The sequence below is a fragment of the Benincasa hispida genome, chromosome 7, assembly GCF_027475165.1.
Source record: "Benincasa hispida cultivar pf3 chromosome 7, pf3_genome.v1.1, whole genome shotgun sequence".
NCBI classification, from domain to species: Eukaryota; Viridiplantae; Streptophyta; class Magnoliopsida; order Cucurbitales; family Cucurbitaceae; genus Benincasa; species Benincasa hispida.
Window position 1 is genome coordinate 25,458,451 of NC_143484.1, and position 22,519 is coordinate 25,480,969.

The 22,519-nt window shown below is 30.1% G+C and overlaps 2 protein-coding genes across 2 annotated transcripts; one reads left to right on the forward strand and one right to left on the reverse strand.

The window, feature by feature from the left end:
* Positions 1–11,416: 11,416 nt before the first annotated feature.
* Positions 11,417–14,374, forward strand: LOC120081781 (cell number regulator 2-like). Its single transcript, XM_039036942.2, has 4 exons — positions 11,417–11,559; positions 12,425–12,496; positions 13,621–13,833; positions 14,035–14,374. The coding sequence occupies exons 1-4, from the start codon at positions 11,469–11,471 to the stop codon at positions 14,109–14,111; spliced, it is 453 nt and encodes a 150-aa protein (XP_038892870.1). The 5' UTR covers positions 11,417–11,468; the 3' UTR covers positions 14,112–14,374.
* Positions 14,375–16,560: 2,186 nt separating this feature from the next.
* On the reverse strand, positions 16,561–21,143 carry LOC120081795 (O-Glycosyl hydrolases family 17 protein). The gene is made up of 4 exons (XM_039036963.2): positions 20,795–21,143; positions 17,686–18,939; positions 17,265–17,292; positions 16,561–17,153 (listed from the first exon to the last, which is right to left on the reverse strand). The coding sequence occupies exons 1-4, from the start codon at positions 20,844–20,846 to the stop codon at positions 16,991–16,993; spliced, it is 1,497 nt and encodes a 498-aa protein (XP_038892891.1). The 5' UTR covers positions 20,847–21,143; the 3' UTR covers positions 16,561–16,990.
* Between the last annotated feature and the right edge of the window lie 1,376 nt (positions 21,144–22,519).

Below are 22,519 nucleotides of genomic sequence, written 5' to 3' on the forward strand. Positions count from 1 at the left end.
TAATAAAGCAGCTATAAGCATAGCAAATAACCCTGTTCAACATGATAGAACAAAGCATGTGGAGATTGATCGACATTTTATCAAGGAAAGACTTGATAGTGGTAACAATTGTGTTCCTTATATTCCTTCTAATCAACAAATTACAGATGTCTTAATAAAGGGACTATCCAAACAGTTGTTTGACGCATGTATGAGCAAGTTGGGTCTTATTGACATCTACGCCCCAACTTGAGGGGGAGTGTTGAAATTAGGGTTTTGTCTCTAGGGGCATTTTTGTCTTTTTCATTGTACCCTAGGGTTTCCCTTTTCTCTATTTAAGCTGGTGGTCTGTTGTATTTCTTTGTATCATTTTTCTAATAAGAATCCTTTTATCCCGTGGTTTTTCTCCCTGTTTAGAGTTTTCCACGTAAAATATTGGTGTGCTATTTTTCTTTCTCTACTCTGTTTTTCATCAGTAATAAACTATAAATATTTTGATAAAAGATAAAGAGAAAGGTAATTAACTTTTATCTTTACCCTTCCTCTTCCCCTGAGGGGAAAGTGGTAAAAGTGTGTGGATAAAGTTTCTACTTTTACCACAACTATAATTTTGAAGCTCTCTTGCAAGCTTTTATATATCCCATTTGGTAAGGTAAAATCTTCCAAAGTGGGACAAATTTCTACCTCCTTTCCCTCAAAATCACTTTTGGCTTTTGCTATGGGCCAAAGTCCAAAAAAGTCATTCCCAATAGTGCACACTTGACAACACATCCTTCATAATTTTTGCACAGTTTTTTTGTCCTCCGTACCATCTTTCAATCTATATGATTTTTCCTGTATCATCTTCACTCCATTCTCTTCTAGACTCATTGAACTAACATCATACATCAATTTGGGCTCGAAAATCTTTGTCTCTTTTGATGCATTGACTAACCTTTAAAGATGTAGTATGAAAGTCTCTTGAATCTTTTTTGCCTTGCTTCTTGTAACGACTCCTTTGAAGACCTGCAATGGCTCAATTTGTTCAATTCAAATCATAAAATATTCTCAGCTAAGTGACAACAAACAAACTAAGAAAACATGAAATTTTAACTCATGAAAAAAAATCCAACTAATAAAAGAAAGTATAGATAGAAATGCAAGAAAGATACTCCTTTGAGCCTTGGAGTAGCTACTTGTTTTTAAGCTGTGGCTGTAAAAGGCTCATTCATTCTAGCTTTTGTCTTTTAGTTTTTCTTTTTCTTTTTCTTTTCCCCTTCTTTTGCCCACACGTGAAACATTAAACTAAAGCATTAAAAAAATTCATGCAGATTAAATAGAGTGAAATGGAAAGCTCTAATGAATCTCAAATATTTGCTTGATTAAGTCAATCCTAGGTAAATATCCAAGTTGAGGTATTTTTCCTTAACAATCAACATTACTATCTTGTCCTAGATATGACTTGTCTTAGACAGAGTTTCCTCTTGTTCAATACTAATAATTAAATTGATTACTTAATGTTTATTATTATTTTTCTAACAAAAGAGAAAAAGAAGAATTACTGATCTTCAACTAGAGGTGTAATGAAAAACAACGAAACGAAGAGAACAAATTGAGAAAAGAGAGAAATATTGCATGGAGGATCAAGTGTTTCAATTGAGTTCTATATTATTGAAGTAGAAACATTTCATAGACAAATAAGAAACTATCCACCAATGCACTGTCCTTAAATTTTTACCATCAACCTTGAAATTCTCCCTTCGTCAATCCAATTAAGCATTGGGCTACTCACCCTTAAATAAAAGCAATTTCTCTAAATAAAAGCCAATAACATAAGTTGAAACAAAAAATTAATTTGAATACTTACAAATTAAGTCTGCACTAGTTTTTCAGCACCCACCATAGTGCAAACATATGGTCAACTACTAAGGCACTCCTGAATTCTTCAAACTTAACTTTACCAAGAGTCTTGGTAAATATATCAGCAACTTGCTTCTTCGAATATATCTTTTCAAATTGGATATCTTGCGTCAAGATTTTCTCTCAAACAAAGTGAAAATACATTTCAATGTGCTTTGTACAAGTATGGAACATTGGATTTCTTGCAATCGTTATCAGGAAAAATGAAAACTGGATAGTTTAAACTGGAAAAGATTTCTCTTCCATAAGCATTTTTAGCCAAATACATTCTTGAGTAGCAATAGTAGCTACTACATATTATGCTTCACAACTTTAAAGAGCAACAAAAAGTTTGCTTCTTATTGCACCACGAAATAGCCCTTGAACCTGTATTGAAATATTATTCTATTGTGGAAAGCCTGTCATTTACATTACCAACCTAATCTGCATCAATAAATCCACTTAAAACCAAAGATGTAGCTTGTTTATACAACAAGTCAAAACAAAGGGTGCTCTTCACATATTGTATAATCCTCTTTGCTACAATTAAATGGGCTTCACATGTTTATCCATAAACTAAGAAACAACACCAACAGAGTAAGAAATATCATGTAGTTAGATAAATTAAACTACCAATAAGTTGTTCAAAAAATGTTGCATCAGCCAATCATTTTTCTTCTTCCTTAATCAACTTCAAGGATGGCTCCGTAGGAATAACCATTGGTTTTGGTTAATTCATGTCAAAACGATCCAATAAACACACTACTTACTCTTTTTATGAGACAAAGTATTCATCTGACCTTTCAACCTTAAAGCCAAGCAAACATCTTACTTCACCCAAACTCTTCATTTCAAAACGAATAGACAAAGCATCTCAAAGATTATTAATTTCAACTTCGTCATCACCTGTTATGATTGTGTCACCAATATAAAGTAGAAGCATTGTACATCCTGAAGCTATCTTTTTAACAAATAGACTTGAATCTTTCTGAAGATCTAAACCCACAAATTTAAGATATTGGGCAATCGTACTGTACCAAGCATGACGAACTTGCTTAAGACCATACAAAGCCTTATTGAGTCCACACAAAAAATTTAGAAACTCCTTAAAACAAACCATGAGGTTGTTCCATAAAAATATCTCGATCCAACTATCCATAAAGGAGAACATTCTTCACATCTAATTGCCATAATTTCCAATCTTTGTTAGCAACTAATGAAATAGTTGTCTGGATGGTTACCATTTTAGCAACAGAACTAAATGTCTCTTCATAGTCTAAACCATATTATGAAAAGTCATGAGCTACAAGAAGAGCTTTTTCTTTAACTTGTAAACTCATTTACAAGTTATACCTATCAGTAGTACAATCAACTTTTTCTTTAACTTGTAAACTCATTTACAAGTAATAACTCAACATTCTTTGGCTTTGGAACAAGTTCTCATGTGTCATTATTGTTTAAATCTAAGATTTCCTCCTGCATGCTTCTTCTCATTCAAGAACACCTTTAGTTTCATTATAAGACTAAGGTTCATCTTTACAAATATCACCGATTAAAAAAAATACAAATAAACAATTATTTAGTTGCACCTCTAATAAGATAAATACTTGAGTTGTGTTCTCGATCTAGAAGACCTATGAACAACAGTTTCAGTTTCTTCATCTACTTCAACATTTTCTTCAGGATTAACATCATTCCCCTTTTCCTTTGATACATCATCAGTAAAGAAAGGCGACAAGTCAACAATGTCATCTTTCTCTGAATTTTCATCTATTTGGTATGATGGAACTTTGTCAAGTACTACAAGTCAACAAAGTCAACATACAACTATGAAGGCAGTCCTTTGATTTGCATGGGTGAGAGCGACCAGTTCGCCGACTCAATATGCCTACCATTTTTAGGAATTTGTCTCATTGGAGAGTTAGAAACACTTAAGGATTGATTTTGAGGCTTGAACAATGTGGCGCCACACCCTCTCTTGGCTCGAGAGGGGTAAGTCATAGTTCATTAGAGGGATCGATGGTACTAAAGGAGTTAGATGTAATTACAGGGGCAAAATGGTAATTTTGATCCAATTGTACTTATGAGTAATTTGTGAAGGGTCATCACACCATTGATTGTTTATATCCAATGGACACAGAAATATACCTATAGTGCTTAGGGTGCAGCTGTCAGTCTTTAGTGGAATGATCGATAGTTAATGGAAGTTGAGTAATTTAATTAAAAGAGTTTAATTAATTATTCAAGTATCGTATGAACTTCAAACTATAGGTCCAAAGGTCCTATCGATGGCTCAATTAGGATTATTGAGAATCAAATTAATTTTGGATTAATTTGAACTGTTCAAATTAATTGAGGGAATTAATTATGTATGATATAATTAATATAATGTATTTGATGCATTATAACATAAAGTTTATTTTAAGAGGAAAAAATATTTAAATTTGATTCAAATATTAATTGTATGGATTAGATTCATATAATTAAATTTAATATGAATTTGATTTATATTAAATACCATAGATTATTGAGAGAATTACAAACTATAAGTTATATTGTATTTGATAATATATAAACTATAGATTATTTGTTATATTTGATCTAACATATAATTATATAATATATAATAAATTAATTATTATATTATCATTATTTAAATTAAAATATTTTAATTTGAATTTAAATTAAGGGAGGGAATTATTAAAATAATTTCCTTCCCTTATTTTCTCTAAAAAATTCATGGGATATGGGTGATTGCTGATAAGATTCATCTTCTTCCCTGTCAAAAGATACAGAGCGTTGATGTATGCAATTAATCGAACTACTCCACAAAAGAATTGACTGAAAATTCTTTTTTTTTTCCCCAAAAAATCACTCTCTCACTCTCCTAAAAATTGATACAGAGCTCACAACTCCTGTAATTTTTCAAAGCCAAAGAAGAATACCTTGATAATATTGTGGTGGTGCCCATCGAATTTCTTAGTGTTGCTGGTTATGTTGAGATCGAGATTTAAAAGGAGAGATGTGTTTATGGAGAGGATTCGTGAAGATTTTGGTTTTCAAAGGTTAGTTTCCAAACCCCAATTCCTTCTCTATTACGAAATTAAAGCATGCTGTAAATATTTTTCTGTTTAGAATGCATAATGTTCTTCTCTGTAATTTCTTATTCTGTGAAAAACTAAATTTGGGACTGATTCTCACTTCCGCATCGGACCTCATGGTCCTTCAAGATCCATGTTATAAATTGAAGTTAATTGAATTTTAGTTCCCTCGAATTTATGGAGATACTTTTTTTCTTGAGGTGGAAATGATTAAAAAATTTTGTTCAACGAGAAAGAATATCAGTTGAAGCATGAAGAGGATAATTCTTACTATTGTAACTTTGATCGTTCTAAAAATTTAGGTGGAGCATCAAAAAATATAGAATTTGATGATTTTAATGATTATGACTTGTTTGTATCAAGTTTCAATAAGATGAATCAGAAGTTACAGTTCGATGCATATTTAGATAAACTTGTGTTACCTTGATCATCTGATTTTGACATTCTGAGTTGAAAATTGAATGGAGTCAAGTATCCCATTTTACAAGAAATTACTAGAGATATATTGATCATCCTGTTATCTAGTGTTGCATCAAAATTTCCTTTCTGAACATGTTGTAGGATAGTCCGCCTACATCGTAATAAACTCCATTTGAAGACAATAGAGACTTTAATGTGCAGTCAAAATTGAATTGCAATTGAAGTTTTGATAGGTATGTTAGTTTGTTTATGTTGTTTAATTAACTTTCATATTTAATATATTAAAAAATATTCTTTGTGTTCTAAATATGTGAAAAAAATAATGTACAAGAACAGGAAAAAAAAATGGTTAAACATCTGGCAACTGTTTTAAAAGATTCTGATTCTGATTCTGATGAAGTGGTGATTGAGATATGCTCAACATTGAATATTATATTTTTATGACACTTTGTTAAGTGAGTTTATTATCAACTTATTTTTTATGACATTATTTGTGAATTATAGTTAAACATTATCGGATGAAGTGGTGATTGAGATATGCTCAACATTGAAGGAATTGCACTTGCAAATCGATCCAAATTTGTGTTGTAAAATATATTTTTGTTAAACATGACGTTCAAACGTTTGCCAACAATGACACCAAGAACTTGATTAACTGAAAAGCTTGATGCCCACATTGAAAACCTTTAAAACAAAAGATTCTCAATTTAGTGTAAGTTCACACTGTCAAACAAGTAGTAATTAGAAAGTATTTCGAGTATCATGTTTCGAGTATCAAGATGAGAAAATATTTTCCTAAAGAAAGCAATCTTAGTAACCAATGTGATATTAGTTATCTTAGTTTTGGTAGTGTTTGTGTTTGAAATGAAAAGGCGCTAATGAGAAAAATGGGAGTAAAATATATTTGTGCCCATTGAAAAATGGTTGCAGTTGGTATGTAATTGCAATTTTGACATGAATCGAAACATGGTGAATCAAACTCAATACTATTCAACCTTTTATGAAGTATCTTTAGAAGTCTAAGGCCATTAAACTTTAAGTGTATGGTTAATGTGAACTTAGTGACATTAAATTACTGAAACTGATTATTGATATCAATTACCCATCTAATATCGATACCGATTACTACTGATCTAGAGAGAGAAATGCTAAATGATGGAAAGTAAGAAAAAAATGGTATGTGACCCACATAATATTCCATGAGAATGTGATTGAAGACCTATTGAATGGAATGAAATTATGGATCGAGATTACGAATTTAGGAATGGGGCCTATGTTTTGATTCTCATGATGAAGTTTGATAAACACCACCAATTATAATGAATTTTCTTATTCTCATTGATTGATTATGATTCCTAGTGCATAAACATCATTTGAGTTCGAACATAAAAATGTTTCCGTAGCATTTTTTTTTTTGTTATTTTCTTCTCTTTCATTTAAAGTACCTATTAAATTTTCTAAAAACACATGTAGGATTTCATTATAAATATATAATAATAATAATAAAAGTTATTATTGATTACACTCTCAAATCATAAGCTACTTCAACTTTGATCCAACCTAAAATTTCTAAGAGGTTAGAAACATAAACTCCACTTTAATCAACTAAACTAAATCCAATTCTAAACATACCACTCATTCTCTTTATCTCATTAACATCATCGTGTACTTTTTTTTTTTTAATCTTTCACTAAATTGTTTTATTTCTTCTCTCTCCTCATAAACCACTATTTTTCTTCAATTAATCAATTCCCCATTATTTGTTTTTTAAATACTCAGAATTCGAATCAATAACGTCTTGGTTGTTAACACATTAGTATGTTAATTACATTACTGGAAAGATTATATAGAGTAAAGATAATTGAGAATAATATATAAATAATAAAATGTATATTATACAATTTTAGTCTACACTTTCGATCCTTGAATCTTGAATTATTTGTATGAATGGCTTTAATTTTGCAACTATAATGTCATTTGTCTCAAATTTTGAAAATAATCAAGTATGACACTCTGTCATTGTCAAAACGTACCAAGAGTGTTAATTATCCATATTGCCCTCTCAATTTTAGTAAGTATGAAATTAAAACATTAATCGTACAATAGTACTCTCACACATTATAGTTCTTCTTCCCTCCCTCTCGTTCCTGCTCATCCTCTCTCCCTTGCCCTCATACTTGTGCTAATGTTCCATTAATTAACTCAATACAATAGTATTCTGCAGCAGGCTAGAGTTCTTTCATCCTCACTCCCTTGCTTCGTATTCCTCTACACTCTCTCACTTGTGCTTGCACTTGCAGATCTAGACTCTTATTAGTGGTGTGAGAAAGAAAGTATGGATAATTAACAACACGCTCTTAGTGCAATAAAACAATTTAGGTGATCGTGTTTCATTATTTTTAAATTTTGGGACAAGTGTCGTTACAAATCCAAAATTTGGATTGAACTAAAAAACTCTTAAATTTTTAACTTAATTTTTATTTGATATCTATTTTTGTAAAACTAACATTTTTAGTCTTGAGATTTGAGCTTAGATTTCATTTAATCGATTTCTAAGTGATCTAACTCAAGGTAAAGTTGAGATTAATTAAGTTCAAATCTCATTTTTACGTAAATAAGTTGGAAGAAAAAGGTTCTCCAATTGCCACTTTTTAACATATTAAAGATAATTGACATCATTATTGTCAACATAGGATGACTCAACGACCAGTTATGTATATCACATCTTTCTCTTAAAGTCGAAATTTCAAATCTCCATGCTCCACGTTTGTTTATATATATATATATATATTTTTTAAAAACCATTAATATTCTTAACTATTTAGATCCCACAAATTAATTAGTACATTTATTTGACCCTATATAAATGTACAATCACTATCTGCCATTATTGAACATACGGGCCGAGTCAAGTAAGTCATTGTTTTGAATTTTCAAAAACTTTGCTTCAATAATATATATATATATATATATATATATTTATTTATTTATTTATTTAACGTTTTTTTGGGCTATGAAACACAGACACAGATACGGCTATATGATACGAATATGATTGTGATATGGCGATTCGCCAATTTCTAAAAAACTAAGATACGATACGTTGAAAGATACGCCATTTTTTTTTATATATTTCTAAAAAACGAGGATACTTATACATTGAAGGTACTTTCTCTCTTGCTTAAAAAAATAGATTGCCTAGTTTTAGATTGAAAAATATTACATGAGTTGTTTGTCTTTTTTCTTTAAAAAAAGTAAGCGTATAAATAGATACATCAAATCGCTCGTCAGATATATATCTGAAAAGTATTTGGAAATATCAACATTTGATATGTATCTGATATGGATTCTTTGTCTCACATGAACTTGGTGGTATGGGGTCTTTTCTTTTTGTCATATTATTGCATATTTCAAAAAAAAAAAAAATTAATTTTGCGAGAATGGGTAGAGATTTTTGTTTTTTGTTTTTTATTTTTGAGAAAATCGGAGTAGGGATTTCTCGTGGAGATTGGTTTTACCTAAGAAATTATTTTACATTTAATTCTTTAAAAAACAATAAAAAATCAATACATTTTTATTTTTTAAAAAAACTATATAAATGCTTATTTTTCAAGGGAAAAATGTTATTTAAAGAAAAATTTTGAACCTCTTCGTACTCTCATTAAGTTAATAACAACCCAAACAAAATTTCATATACATATCAAAATCATAAAATAATCCAAAAATAAAGTTAAAAATGATGGACTATGATTACTAAAATTTTAAATTTAAATATATTACAATATAGACTCAAATCATCAAATTAAAACATATAATGTATAAGTAAAGAAAAAATTAAATTTAAAGAAAGTATCAAATAGTTCGAACATATAAATTTAAATAATAATTATAATTATAATTATAATCATAATAATAATAATAAACAATTAAATATAGAACACTCATTCCACATCTAAATTTCTTGATTTATTATCTAATTTCTACCAATATTTTTAAAAAGCAAGTCAAATATTGAAATCTAAAAAAAGTAATTTTTGGAATCTGGAATTTGACTAAAAATTCAACTCTTATGCTTAGAAATATGCAAATCATTGTAATAGTTTCAAGAAAAATAGACTTAATTTTCAAAACCAAAAACGAAAAAATGAAATGGTTACTTGACGAGATCTAATTTTGTAACTATTTGATTTTTAGCCAATTCTAAAAACAAAAGCAAGTTTTTGAAAACTATGACTCTGTTTGATAATTATTTATTTTTTATTTTTTAAAATTAAATATAGAACACTATTTCCACATCTAAACTTCTCAATTTTTTATCTACTTTTTACTAATGCTTTTAAAAATCAAGCCAAATATTGAAATATAAAAATAATTATAATAATAATTTTTGGAATTTGTAATTTGACTAAAAATCCAACTTTCATATTTAGAAATATGCAAAATCATTCTAAGAAATTAAGAGAAAATCGACTTAATTTTCAAAAACAAAAAACGAAAAAAAAAAAAATTGAAATAGTTACCTAACAAGGCCTATTTTTTTATTTTCAAATTTTGGCTTTTATTTTGAAAACACTCCTAAAATATAGATAACACGATATAGAAACCAATAAATTTTCTTTTTTTTTTCTTTACTTAATTTCTAATTGCGTACCTAAACTTTGAAAATTAGTTTCAAAATGATCATCTCTAAGTAAAGTTGATATTAGTTGATGATCTAAATGATAAAATTAAATTCAAATCTCATATAAATGTACATAAATAACCATAAAGACTAAAGTATACATTATTTACTATTAGAGTATACACAAATAAAGTCAAGCCCGGAAAAATTCTCCAATATGTTTTGCCACTTTTTAACATAGTAAAAGTATAATTAATATCATTATTGACAACATAACAAGGAAGTCAACCGTCTGTTATTGATATTTCTTTTCTTCAAATCGGAGGTTTAAATCTTCGTAACCTACAATTTATTTTTATACTATAAAAAGATATTAATATTAATGCATGCATTTTGACCCATTATTTAAAATTTCCATCGAAATCTCGAAAAACTTCTAGCATCAAAATTTTGATAGAGGGAATTTCGTTTTCTCTCAATTTTCTCCAAATTTTGAGAATATTCTAATTCCCCATTTCGATGAAATTTCGACATTTCGAGAAAATTTTGAGAAATTTCGACATTTCGAATTTTCTTTTTAATTAGCTATGTTAGTTTAGTTCAAGTTTTTCAATTTTATGATTCTGATAACACACCATTCTATAGTTTATACGTCAATATCATTGATAAAAGATTTAGCCTTTTTTATGTATTTCTTTTTCTAATTTCCATCTTTTCTCAATTTTTAGCTTTATTTTTTACCCAAAACTTTCATTTTTAAAGAAATTGAGTTTGAAAAAATCCCAGAAAAATAACATATATTTATTTTTAACATTTTTCAAAATTTTTCATCAAATTTTCACATCATTTCACCTCAAAATTGAAATTACGTAAGATTTTTCTTTAACCATCTAAAACTTTCATAATTTTCACATCATTTCACCTCAAAATATTTCTAAAGTTTATATTATACGGTAATTATTTTTCCGTTTTTAAAATTTATGCTCTTGCATCAATATTTACACAAATATTTACTATAAACATTTAAATGTTGGCTTACTTTATATAAATTGTCATAAAAAAAATGGTCAATTATAGTCTAATTAAGCCACAACCAAAGTTTTATTGACTAATTATAACAATTTCCATTAACTTTCATCAATTTCCATATTTTTTTCCGAAATGTTCATCGATATAATATCGATATGTCCATAAATTCGAAACCTCGACATTTTCATCGACATCGATATTTCGAATCTTGTTTGGCCATATAATTGAACAAACATTATTATCTTAAATCGATCATTATTGTCATGGAGCCCAAGCAAGTTATTGTCTCTTTGAATTTTCAAAAACCTTGCTCTCTCCTCCATTATCTTTTTTATAGTAGACAAAAAAAAATTACTATAAATTAGAGAATAGAGGAACTCCACAGCTTACACTTCTCTCTCAAAGTTAAATTTTTGTTGATTCTTTTGAAAGATTAAAATATGGCCAGCACCGGCGGTATTCCGGCGAACTCGACAAATGGGTCGCCATGGTCCAGTGGCCTCTGTGATTGCTTCTCCGACATGGAATCATGTAAATTCACTCTCCCTCTTCTTGTGATCTTTTATCTATTACGAATCGGGTGATCGAACATGTTTAGAAGTGATTTTTGACGAATGATATTACCTCTATTTTAAAATAGCGAGAATTGTGTTTGAGTAATTTTTTATCATTTACTTGAGAGGTTAAAAATATGCAAAGTTTTATGTCAAAATCGAGGGATAAACTCGATTTTCACGCAATTTTGGTCGGATAAATTACTAAAAAAAAAACTCTGAATTATAGGATTGGTATCAATTATATCGAAAAGTTTCATTTTGATCAACCCTTCAAGTTTAAAGTTTTTTTTTTTCAAAATAATTATTGAAGACTTTTGTCATTAAATTCATGGAAAAAAAAAGTTTGTGTTAACTTAAGTGAACAAATCTAAACAACGGATAAAAAAAAAAATTGGGGACGGGTTAGTGAAAAAAACCTCAAATAAAGAACAAAAAATTGGAGTCATGGAGTTGAAAGAAGGAAGATAACATTATATAAAAGTATATTCGTAGATGAAAAATTAACTATAATTAAGTCTACCAAAGGTAAAAAAGATTTGTGTATTTTCTTCATATATGTGTTTAGATTTATTCACATGAACAAATACAAACTTTTTCGTAAAGTGAAGTTAACAACAAAAGTCTATAAAGGTTGTTTTGAAACAAACTTCAAATTTCAAGGATTAAAATAAAATCCTTAAAAGTTTAGGGATATTATGGAAACTTATCCACGTTGAGGGGTATTTTTGTGCTTTTTCTATGCATCCTTTGTAATTATTTTTTTTAATTTTATAATAATGTAATAATAATATGATATTTATGCTATAATGTTTCATTTAATCTTATTTTTTTCTTTTAAGGTTGCTGTACAACATGGTGTCCATGTGTGCCTTTTGGGCAAACCTCAGAGATTATAGATGAAGGATCAACTTGTAAGTTTTAATTGAATAATTATTTAATTAAGTTGTAATAAGCCTAACATTTAATTAACAAAATATATACAAACACAATATTCTAAGGATTCTATAATCGGAAAAAATATAAAAGAAATATATTTTTTTTTCATTCAGATTTTTTTTTTTTATTAAATTACAAGTTTAATTTTTGAATTCGACACTGTTTATTTGGTCATTAAACTTTTAAAAATGTCTAATACTAAGTTTTTGGATTTTTTTGTGTTAAAAAGATCTTTGAAGTTTGAAAAATGTTTAATAAATACTTAAATTTTAAATTTTATGTTCATTAAGTTTATAAATTTTATAAAATCTGTTTAATAGATTGTAAAATTTTCTGTTCAATTTTATAAACTTTTACAAATTTTACCTAGAACAAAAATATACTGTAAGGTTTTATTAGATAATCATTTAAGTTTTTTTTGCTTACAGTTTTGTTTGTTTTCTTGTTTTTTTATATTTATACTAGCTAACTCATTATTTATTTAGTATGAGGAAGGTTTGATTTTTTTTTTTTTTTATCAAATTCCAAAAAGAAAAACAAGTGTTTGGAAGCAGAAAAAAATTAAATTTCATTTAATAACCATTTTGTTTTTAATTTTATGATTTAGAAATCCGTGTTTGTTTTTCTCCCAATTTCTATACCATGATTTTTACTTTTCTTTTTAAAAAGATATTTGAGTTCTTAGTTAAAATCTAAAATAAAAAACCAAACTTACAAACTACTTTTATTAATTTTCAAAATTTAGCTTGGATTTTTAAAACATTAGTAAAAAGTGGACAACAGAATTAGAAATTTAGAGGTGGAAATAAAGTTCATAATTAAGTTGAAATTTCAAAAATAAAAAACAGAAAACAAAATGGTTATCAAATGTGTCATAGTTTTAAAAATGGGGCTAAGAATTCAAATGTTTCTTAACAATAAAAAAACAAATGATTAAACCTTATGCTTTACTTCTTAATTTTGAAAATTGTGTTTTCTTTTCCACAATTAGTCTAGCCAAATGAATTATCAAACAAAGTTTTTTTTTTGGAGATATAATAGGGTTTAGAATTAAAAATGACATGTATAGTTATGCTTATGTGTTGTATTGTGGATGCAGCCTGTTTTGGTAACGCATTAATTTTCTGTCTGATTGCTTCCTTTACACCTTGTATTTGCCTTTACACTTGTTCTTACCGATCTCGATTGAGGAGGAAATACAACCTCCAAGAAACTCCATGCAACGATTGTTGTGTTCACTATTGGTGTTGGAGTTGTGCAATATGTCAAGAGTATCGTGAGCTCAAGCACCGCGGTTTCGACATGCATATCGGTAATTATCTTCTTACACGTCCTCGAATACTCGTTTAGATTTTATGGACTCTGATATTAGAAATTAGCTATGGGAGGAGTAGCTCATTTATTTTATAAGGAGCGTGAGATCTATTGGTTTTCCCAATGTGGGATTCTTAACATCTTTTACATACATATCTTTTTTATGAAAAAAGTGAAATCGATCGACTGTTATGTTCAGGTTGGCAAGAAAATGTACAGAGACGAAACAAGGGAATCGAGATCCCACCTGTGGTCGAGGGAGAAATGAAACGTTGAAGTTAGAAAGCAAGGCATCACAATAATGATGGTTCCCTCTGTTCTTTTTCCTCCTTGAGTTCAATAATGTGTGGAAGTGGATGGATTCTTAAGTTTATGCTACTCTTTACTTGTTCTTCATTATTGCCTTAAATCTTTTTATGTGTATTAATCTTTGCTACTTATATAACCATTATTGTTGCTTATATTTTATTCCGCTTATATTTAAACTGAATGTGAGAAAACTTCTTCTAAGATGAGTAGATAAGATTTTCATTTGTTCATACTGTGTAATATGGCATCAAAGCATAAACTTAACCTGACTATTCTATTGAATCTATTTTATCTTCACCAATCTTTCGAACCTACAACGATATTTGTTTTTGAGCATTTGTTTGTAGCAACCAATTATAATTTCTAGAGTAGAGCAATGACAATTACGCTTTGAGGTAAGAATAAGATAAAGTTTTTTGATGGATCAACAGAAGAACCGACTAGAAAGAATCATGAATATGTATTTCTTATTCAAATTTAGATATTGTTGATGAATCCTCTTCTTTCTTATTTTCAGTTGTTATTCAAGAGCGACAAAAATTTGCTCATTTTGCCATTAAACCTATTGTCCTATTTCCAATTGAAACTTCCAATAGCACAACCACTGGAAATTCATACGTAACGAAACAACAAAAACGTTCAAAGGCCTCGATGTGCATATCACGGGATCAAAGGTCATGTGATTGACAAATGCTACAAATTGCACGGTATCCACTTTGTTATAGACAATGCAATACAAATTGCTTAGCAAATTTAGTTGCCTGAATCCTTCTAAATAAGGAAATATATGTACTATTTAAGTTTTACAGTAGTATTTTTCAAATTAAGTATGGTAAGACATTTTTTTTTTTTTTTATTTATTTACATACTTAAATCATCAATGTATTAAAGAAAACCCTCAAAATAGGAAAGTATATTTGTGACATCTGAGCCATAGAGAATGGTACATAAATCAAACATCACTTATGAAGCACAGATACTTCATGTGAGACAAAAAATCAGTATCAAACATATATCAGCTACCAATACTTTCCAGATACGTATCTGATACGCGATTTAACTTATCTATTTCTATGAGTACTTTTTTTTAAAAGAAAAAAGACAAGTAACTCATCTAATCCTTCCCGATCTAAAATTAGGCAACCTATTTAAAAAACTCACCACTTGAGTCCAAAACTAAAAGAAAAAAAAAATAACGGACCAAACCCTAGACTAGAATCATCTTCACATTTGAGTCCCCACAAAATCCACCAAAATATAAACCATTTGGATATCTTCAACAATAAGTTCTTCGTTTATTTTCATACTTCTCTCTCTAATCTTCTTCTTTTTTTTTTTTCTTGAGTCACTTTTCTATTGCATTTTATTAACTATTGTACTTCAACATCTTAGATGTTGCTTTTTTGTATTGTATTTTAGTGTTTGTATTCTATTTTCTACTATTATTATTAACTTGTATGCTAATATCCTATATTTTTTTAAAGAAAAGTAATATATCTTCAACGCATCAGTATCCTCATTTTTTTAGAAATATATATATTAAAAAATATATATAAAAATATGACGTATCCGTATCTTAGTTTTTTAGAAAATGACGAATCGTCGTATCCGTATCATATAGCTGTATCTGTGTCTGTGTTTCATAGAACATCACTACATCTAAATGACCTAAATGAAATGGATCCCAATGTTAGACAAACATGAGTAAGAAAAGCGTAAAAAATAAATGATATTATTTATACTAGGTCACATTCCTTTTCTAGTGGCTCATTTATAGAACTCAAAGACACAATTGTACAATCTATAGAACAGATCATGTTCAAGTAAAGTCGTTTTGGTGGCTCATTCATAAGTAATCCAAAAGTTAAGCAAATTCAGATTGGAGCAATTATGTGCAAATACATTCTAAAAATGACAAATATTAATTTATGTCCCTAAACTTTGGGTGTTATAAAAATTTAAACCCTAAACTAATAACTATATTAATTTAAACCATGAACTTTAGTGATTGTATCAATTCAAACTCCAAACTAATAATTATATCAATTTAAACCTTATACTTTCGTAAGTATATCAATTTAAACCCTAAACTTTCATGATTGTATTAACTTAATTCTCAATTGTGTTTCATTTAGATACACTTATGAATATTCAAGGCTTAAATTGATGTATTTATGAAAATTCAAGATTTAAATTGATACATTTATAAAAGTTCAAGATTTAAATTCATATAATTATAAATTTGAGGTTTAAATCGATACAAATCCCAGAGTTCAGGATTTAAATTAATACAACTCTCAAGATTTAAGGAATCCCTAAAGTTTAGGAGTATAAATTGATATTTGCCGTTCTAAAAAACTAGAGAACATGAGTGAGGGAGAACAACATGTAGAAAGAAAGGCCAACGTCTGAAGTCTCGAGAGAAAGGTAGAAAGAAATTCTAATAGAAAGAAAAGAAAATGTACAAAGAAAATAAAAATTGGCTTCAACTACCTACAACTTCTTGAGTGATTAAACTGAAGATCCTAATTCGCTTAGCATGGAAACTACCCTTCAAAACCCAAACTCCAAAGAATGTAATTACTCCCAGACATGATGATAGTTACAACTTACACAAGTCACAAATAATCATTTGAATTTTTCTCTCTACAAAATCCAAACTATGGCTCATCGAACTCGAACTAATAATATAGCCACATTCATCGACCTATCTCCACCCGTCCACCCTCGACCGTACAAAATTGGTTAAATATGCTACAATAGCTTGGAACCCAAGGGACGCAGTTCGACAATCCGAAACCGTCATGGGGATGCATGAATACAAAATGAAAAATGCAGCAGCATCATCACAAGAATGCCAAAGTCATTAATAAAACACACAAGATCATTGAACTGGTGTAAGGGCTGCTACCATAGAGATACTTTGCAAGGCAACCACCAGCTGTATCAGAAGAATTTGAGGATGGAGCCAAAGATGTGCTATTTACTAAAGTGCCATTTGATCCAGAACTGCATTGGAAAAGAAAGGTCAGTCAGCAGGACATATATGCTTAAGCTAAGCATCTAACTGAGACAACAAACATAATTTAGTATAGCTATTTAAGAGTCGTCATCTATTACCTTCCTGGAAAAATACACGTACCATGACCTGCGACGAGAAATGTCAAACCAAACATTAGCAAATCAACAGCAAATATGGAAATGTCAAAAATCTGTGCTCTTACAACCAGTTTTTTCCAATGGTCTTCCTATTGTAGCAATCAGGAGGTAAAAATCAACAGTTTTCTTAACATACAAGGGTTTACATCTACATGAAATACTTCCCAGATCTCTGAAAATAATATTATTGCCATATTCAGGAATAGAGTCCTGTCTATAATTTATTTCAGTATGAAGGCCTGTGCAGCATCTATTCACATTTTTACTTGTATTATTTGGTCATAGAAGCTCAGGGGAACAATAATCAGTTATTATAGGAGATATCATATGATGAATTAGCATATCAGTTTACAATATTTCTAAGCATTTCAAGATTTCATACTTGGGTTTGTGGTGGTGATGATGGCCACTCCTTTAAAATCACAGGTCCCTGGAGACTTTGCCATTTTCTGGTAATATGCATTGAAAGCATAGGTTGCATGAGCCATAACATTATCTGGTTGATAACATGGCTGCCCCTGCAATAATGGAGAGCAATTGACTCTTCCCGGTCCACAAGCCCAGTCTAGTGCTGCCTGCAGCAGCTTACGATCTGCACCATCTCTTGCAACGCAGAAGGTCTGGTTTGTGGTATCATTTGCCAAAACAGCACCTGCACTAGTCAAGTGTAAGGTATAAACTGGCACTCCATTTGGATAGAAGAGACCCCAATTCTTTTCCGAGACCAAACCGGGTCTTAAATCCTCATTGTAGAGCTCATATATGTAGGTACTAACAGGAACTCCAGGATGCTTGGGTGTTCCAGTATTGTTAAGAACATGTCTAATTAAGTTGCTATTGTAAGTGTTAGCATTATCTAAAGTTGCATCTGGCTCCGATGCATCACCCTTGGATGGCCAGCCTGACTCCATTACAACAACTTTGATGTTAGTGAAGTTTAAATCCACCATTGCAAAATATGCAGCATCAATAATAGCATCAAAGACATTAGTATAGTGCAAGAAGGTATTGGCATCGATAGCTTCCTTGGTCGGAGGGAGGGGTCGGAAAAGAGCATAGTCTAGAGGGATCACACCATTCGATTGCATGTAATCATAATATGGATATACATTAAGCATGAGATAAGAATCAGTAGACTGCAAGAATTTAAGTAAAGGAACCATGACAGGGTCCCATGAACGGTTAAAGAAGGCCTGTGATGGTGGGAATGAGTCGAGAATAATGGAAGAAGAATGTGGGGTAGAAACTTTGATTTGGCGATCTAAATTAGATGCAACTAGAGCAGATTGAATGAATTTTAGGGCCGAGACTAGGACTGGGGCAGCATTTGGAAGAGTGGTAAGAACTTCAGAGCCAACAGCTATTGCTGTGATGTTGGTGGCAGGAACATGAGCAATGACATTTCGTGCAACCCAGTTGGCTGCAGTCGCATTGGACATACCAATTGCGAGGAGTTGGTCATTGGGTACGGAAACAGTCACCTGGATGCCTGTGTTGGCAAGTGCAACGAGCATGGCACGGTCCGCATCATATAGCCTGATATGTTCAATATTTTGAGCTTTAAGAAGTGCAACTACTTGAGTGGGACTGGGCATATCAGAAAGGTCTGTTCCGAGGTTTACACCAATGAATGCAGCTGCAATTATATATTCAAGAGTTTAGACAGTCTTTTTCAACAACAAAGCAACATTTTTCCACTCTGTTGGAGTAAAATCATGATAACAAACATGAAAAGGATTGTGAACATACATATACAGAAAAGCTATAACCAACCCAAACAGGGGAAAGGAGGAAGAGGAGAAGAAATGAAAGGCATCCAAAATCCAAGCACAGTTTACATCGGCCAAATGTATCATATATTTACCAGACCAGACATCTTGGAGCATTCATATTGCATATTTTTCAAAAAGCATATAATGTACTGTATGAAACACAGGATATAGAAGAAAACAGCATAATCATATAAAAGTGATTTATAAAATTCACAACCCTTCAAAACAAGAAAAGTTATTGTTTCCATATCAAAAGTAACTAGACTTGGAAGATTTAAATGGTTCTTTTTAGGCTTGTGTGAGGCCTCATTCCCCAAATTATGAAGACTTATTGTAGGATGGCTAAAAGAGGAATAGCGTTATTTGACAATTAGTCAGTCAGAAGTGGGACGTGGGATGTGCAGAGAGAGTAGAGAAGATTGGAATGGTGTTATGTTGAGAGTACATGCATATAGGAGCCTTTATTGAAAAATTTGGTTGAGTGTTTGGATAGGAGAGGTTTCCAACTCTCTAGAATTCGCTGGTGGTTTGGTTTTTTGCCATCTTGGCTGTTGTTGAATTGTTGTTGAGTTATTGGCTGATCGAGGACATTCATCAGAGATTTTTCAATACAACAGTGGTTTTTCTTGTTCTATGTCTTGTCTTTGTGTGAATTACTTGAGTTTTGCAGGTGTTGTTGGGAGTTGAATTCCTAACAGTTTGTTAGTCCCTATCCTTCTTTGCACCCTTCTCTCGATATAGTATGGGCAAACATCAGACAATATTGTAATGTTTCCCCTTCTCGTATTAATTTCCTCAAGCAATCAAGAATGAGGGTTGTGAAAGTAAGCTCAGAGATGATTCCCACAAGCACGTGATAATATGTTAGCATCTATCTAGTCTTCTTCACACCTTCCAAAATAAGAACTATTTCAAACATATAAAACCGGATGATAGACTGATACCTCTAATTGCTCTCCATGCTTTTATCTTGCCCTTCTTTTGTATTTTGATGTTTCTTAGTGAACCAATTGTATAAGGAAAAGTTTAAAAGCACCCTCAGATGAAGTTCTTTTAAACCCCATAACACACCACATGCTAAACTTTTTAGCACCTACTTTGCTCTTCCAAGATTCTCCACATCACAATAGGTTAAGACTTAAAATGTTAATAGACAGAAAATGATGAGCTGGAACCGAATATGGTTGCTGACAAAAACAACCAATCAAAGAGGGCTCAGATAGATTTCACTTTCACTAAAAAGAAAGATTTTCCATTACTAACCTCAACTTCTTACCACAGAAACCAAAGTCCCATTGATTTGAGAACTACTGTCATCTGAAGCTCTTCCCATCTTTCAACATTCCCGACTAATTCCAAATCTAGATCCCTCTAAACAGTTATGACAGAGCTTCTCAAAAGAAATCTCAAAACCATCAACACAATAACACAATGAAACTAATTCCACTATGGCCAATCAAATAGAAAGAACAAAAGGGGGGGAAATCTATTAAAAACCCATTGAAGTACAGGGAAAGAACACTACACTGAAACTAATTCTACCAATGTTTTAGACGATTTTCAGTGATATGAAGGGAAACCCACATAAGACAGAATGAAAAACAGCAAAATAGTGAAATGAAACATGAACAAACAAATAGAAAGATACAATCTAGCAAGAAAATCCAACAGAAATGGCAACATTACATTCACAAAAGAAGGAGAAGAAGAAGAGCTTACCTTCACCAGAAGAAACAACAGAAACGGCTAGAAGAAAGAAGAGCAGAATCATGGCTATAGAAAAATAGAAAATAATGAAAAAGAACTCAATTTGTTCAACTTGAAACCCCCAAAAGAATTGGCTTCTCCACAGACCCAGTTCACAAAAGAAGAACACCAGTACCCCACGATTCAAAATCTAGGTCGGACCCCAAAAATAAAAGAATCCCAGAGGACAAAACCTAAAGAAAGAGAAATTCTTGAAGAGAGAGAATCAAAAAGGGGACTAGTGGGAGCTACTTTTGCTGTCTGTGTTGTGTTTAGAATGTGGACTGTAGAAAGTGGTGCAGGCATATGTCAGAGATCCAACGGTGGAAATTTGATGAGGGTGCAGAAGAATTAGAGGGTGAAACGGAGGAAAGAAAATTAGATGAATTACAAGTTTTTTTTTTTAAAAAAATAATATGTGAGTGAGTGAATCCTTGCTATTGATAATATAGGCCCTATGTTTTTCTTTTTTGGAAAAATTATAAGTTTAATTCTTCAACTTGTCTATATTCGATCATGGTGTTCAATTTTAGTTTTTTTTTTTTTTTTCGATAAATCTTTAATTTAGTCTTCGAAACTAATTTTTATCGAAATTAGTTAGATAATAACAATAATTTTTATGTAAGAAAATAAATCATGTGAAAGGAAAATTTTCAGATATAGAAAAATGTCAAACTATTTATAAAAATAGCAAAGAAAAAATATCAATAGATATTGATAGACGTCTATCACATAGTATCATTAATATACTTCTATCAGTTTCTATCACTGATAGACCTCTATAAGTCTCTATCAAACGAGAATTAAATTTTGTTATTTTGTATAAATAGTTTCCCTTCTTTTTCTATTTTTGAAAATCCCCTATGTGAAATATGTTTTAGACTTTATAGTAAAAATATTATGGGTTATAAAAAGTGAAAAAAAAACTAGTAGTATAGATTAAAATGAGATTTATTGAAAGTATAGGGATTAAATTGGACATTTGAAGTATAGGTACTCAAATTGAACAAATCTAAAATTATAATGACCAAAATGGTATTCTAAATGCTTTGAACTTTTAATTTTGAACTTAATGAAAATTGTCCAATAGATATTTAAATTTTTAATTTTTAATTTAATAAATCTTCGAATCATGTATAGAAAAATTTTCATAGATAAAAAAATGTCAAACTATTACACAAAATTGACATAGTAAAAAAAAAAAAAAAATACTAACAGACATTGATACACTTCTGTTAGTTTCTATCACTCATAGACATTGGTAGACTTCTATCGGCTTCTAAAAAAGAAGATTAAAATTTTGTTAGTTTGTGTACATAATTTCTTTTATTTTTCTATTTTTGAAAATGCCCCTTATATCCGATATATTTTTAACCTATTCAGCATTTTTAAAAATTTACAAAACTATTCAACACAAAATTAAAAGCTTAGGGTTACCCTAGATATTATATTCAATATTATATTTAATGGATCAATTAGTTTTCATATCTTCAAATATGTGATGAGCTTATTAAATAAAAGATTGAAAGTCTAACGATATATTAACCACATTTTTAAATTCAGCAACTAAATAAATATAAATTGGAAAATTCATATAATAAATTTGTAATTCAACCAAAAAAAAAAAAGTTATTCAATGTGATTATTTATAATCGAGGTTAGAATTTCTAAGATATGAATCACTCTAAATTGCTAATA

Bases quoted from the DNA above. Each gene is read 5' to 3' on its own strand.
- LOC120081781 (XM_039036942.2), top strand. From the start codon at position 11,469: ATGGCCAGCACCGGCGGTATTCCGGCGAACTCGACAAATGGGTCGCCA. The intron at 12,497-13,620 runs GTAAGTTTTAAT...TTGTGGATGCAG, and splicing joins TATAGATGAAGGATCAACTT to CCTGTTTTGGTAACGCATTA. The intron at 13,834-14,034 runs GTAATTATCTTC...TGTTATGTTCAG, and splicing joins CGGTTTCGACATGCATATCG to GTTGGCAAGAAAATGTACAG.
- LOC120081795 (XM_039036963.2), bottom strand. From the start codon at position 20,846: ATGATTCTGCTCTTCTTTCTTCTAGCCGTTTCTGTTGTTTCTTCTGGT. The intron at 18,940-20,794 runs GTAAGCTCTTCT...ATATAATTGCAG, and splicing joins TGTTGTTTCTTCTGGTGAAG to CTGCATTCATTGGTGTAAAC. The intron at 17,154-17,264 runs GTAATAGATGAC...TTTCCAATGCAG, and splicing joins ACGTGTATTTTTCCAGGAAG to TTCTGGATCAAATGGCACTT.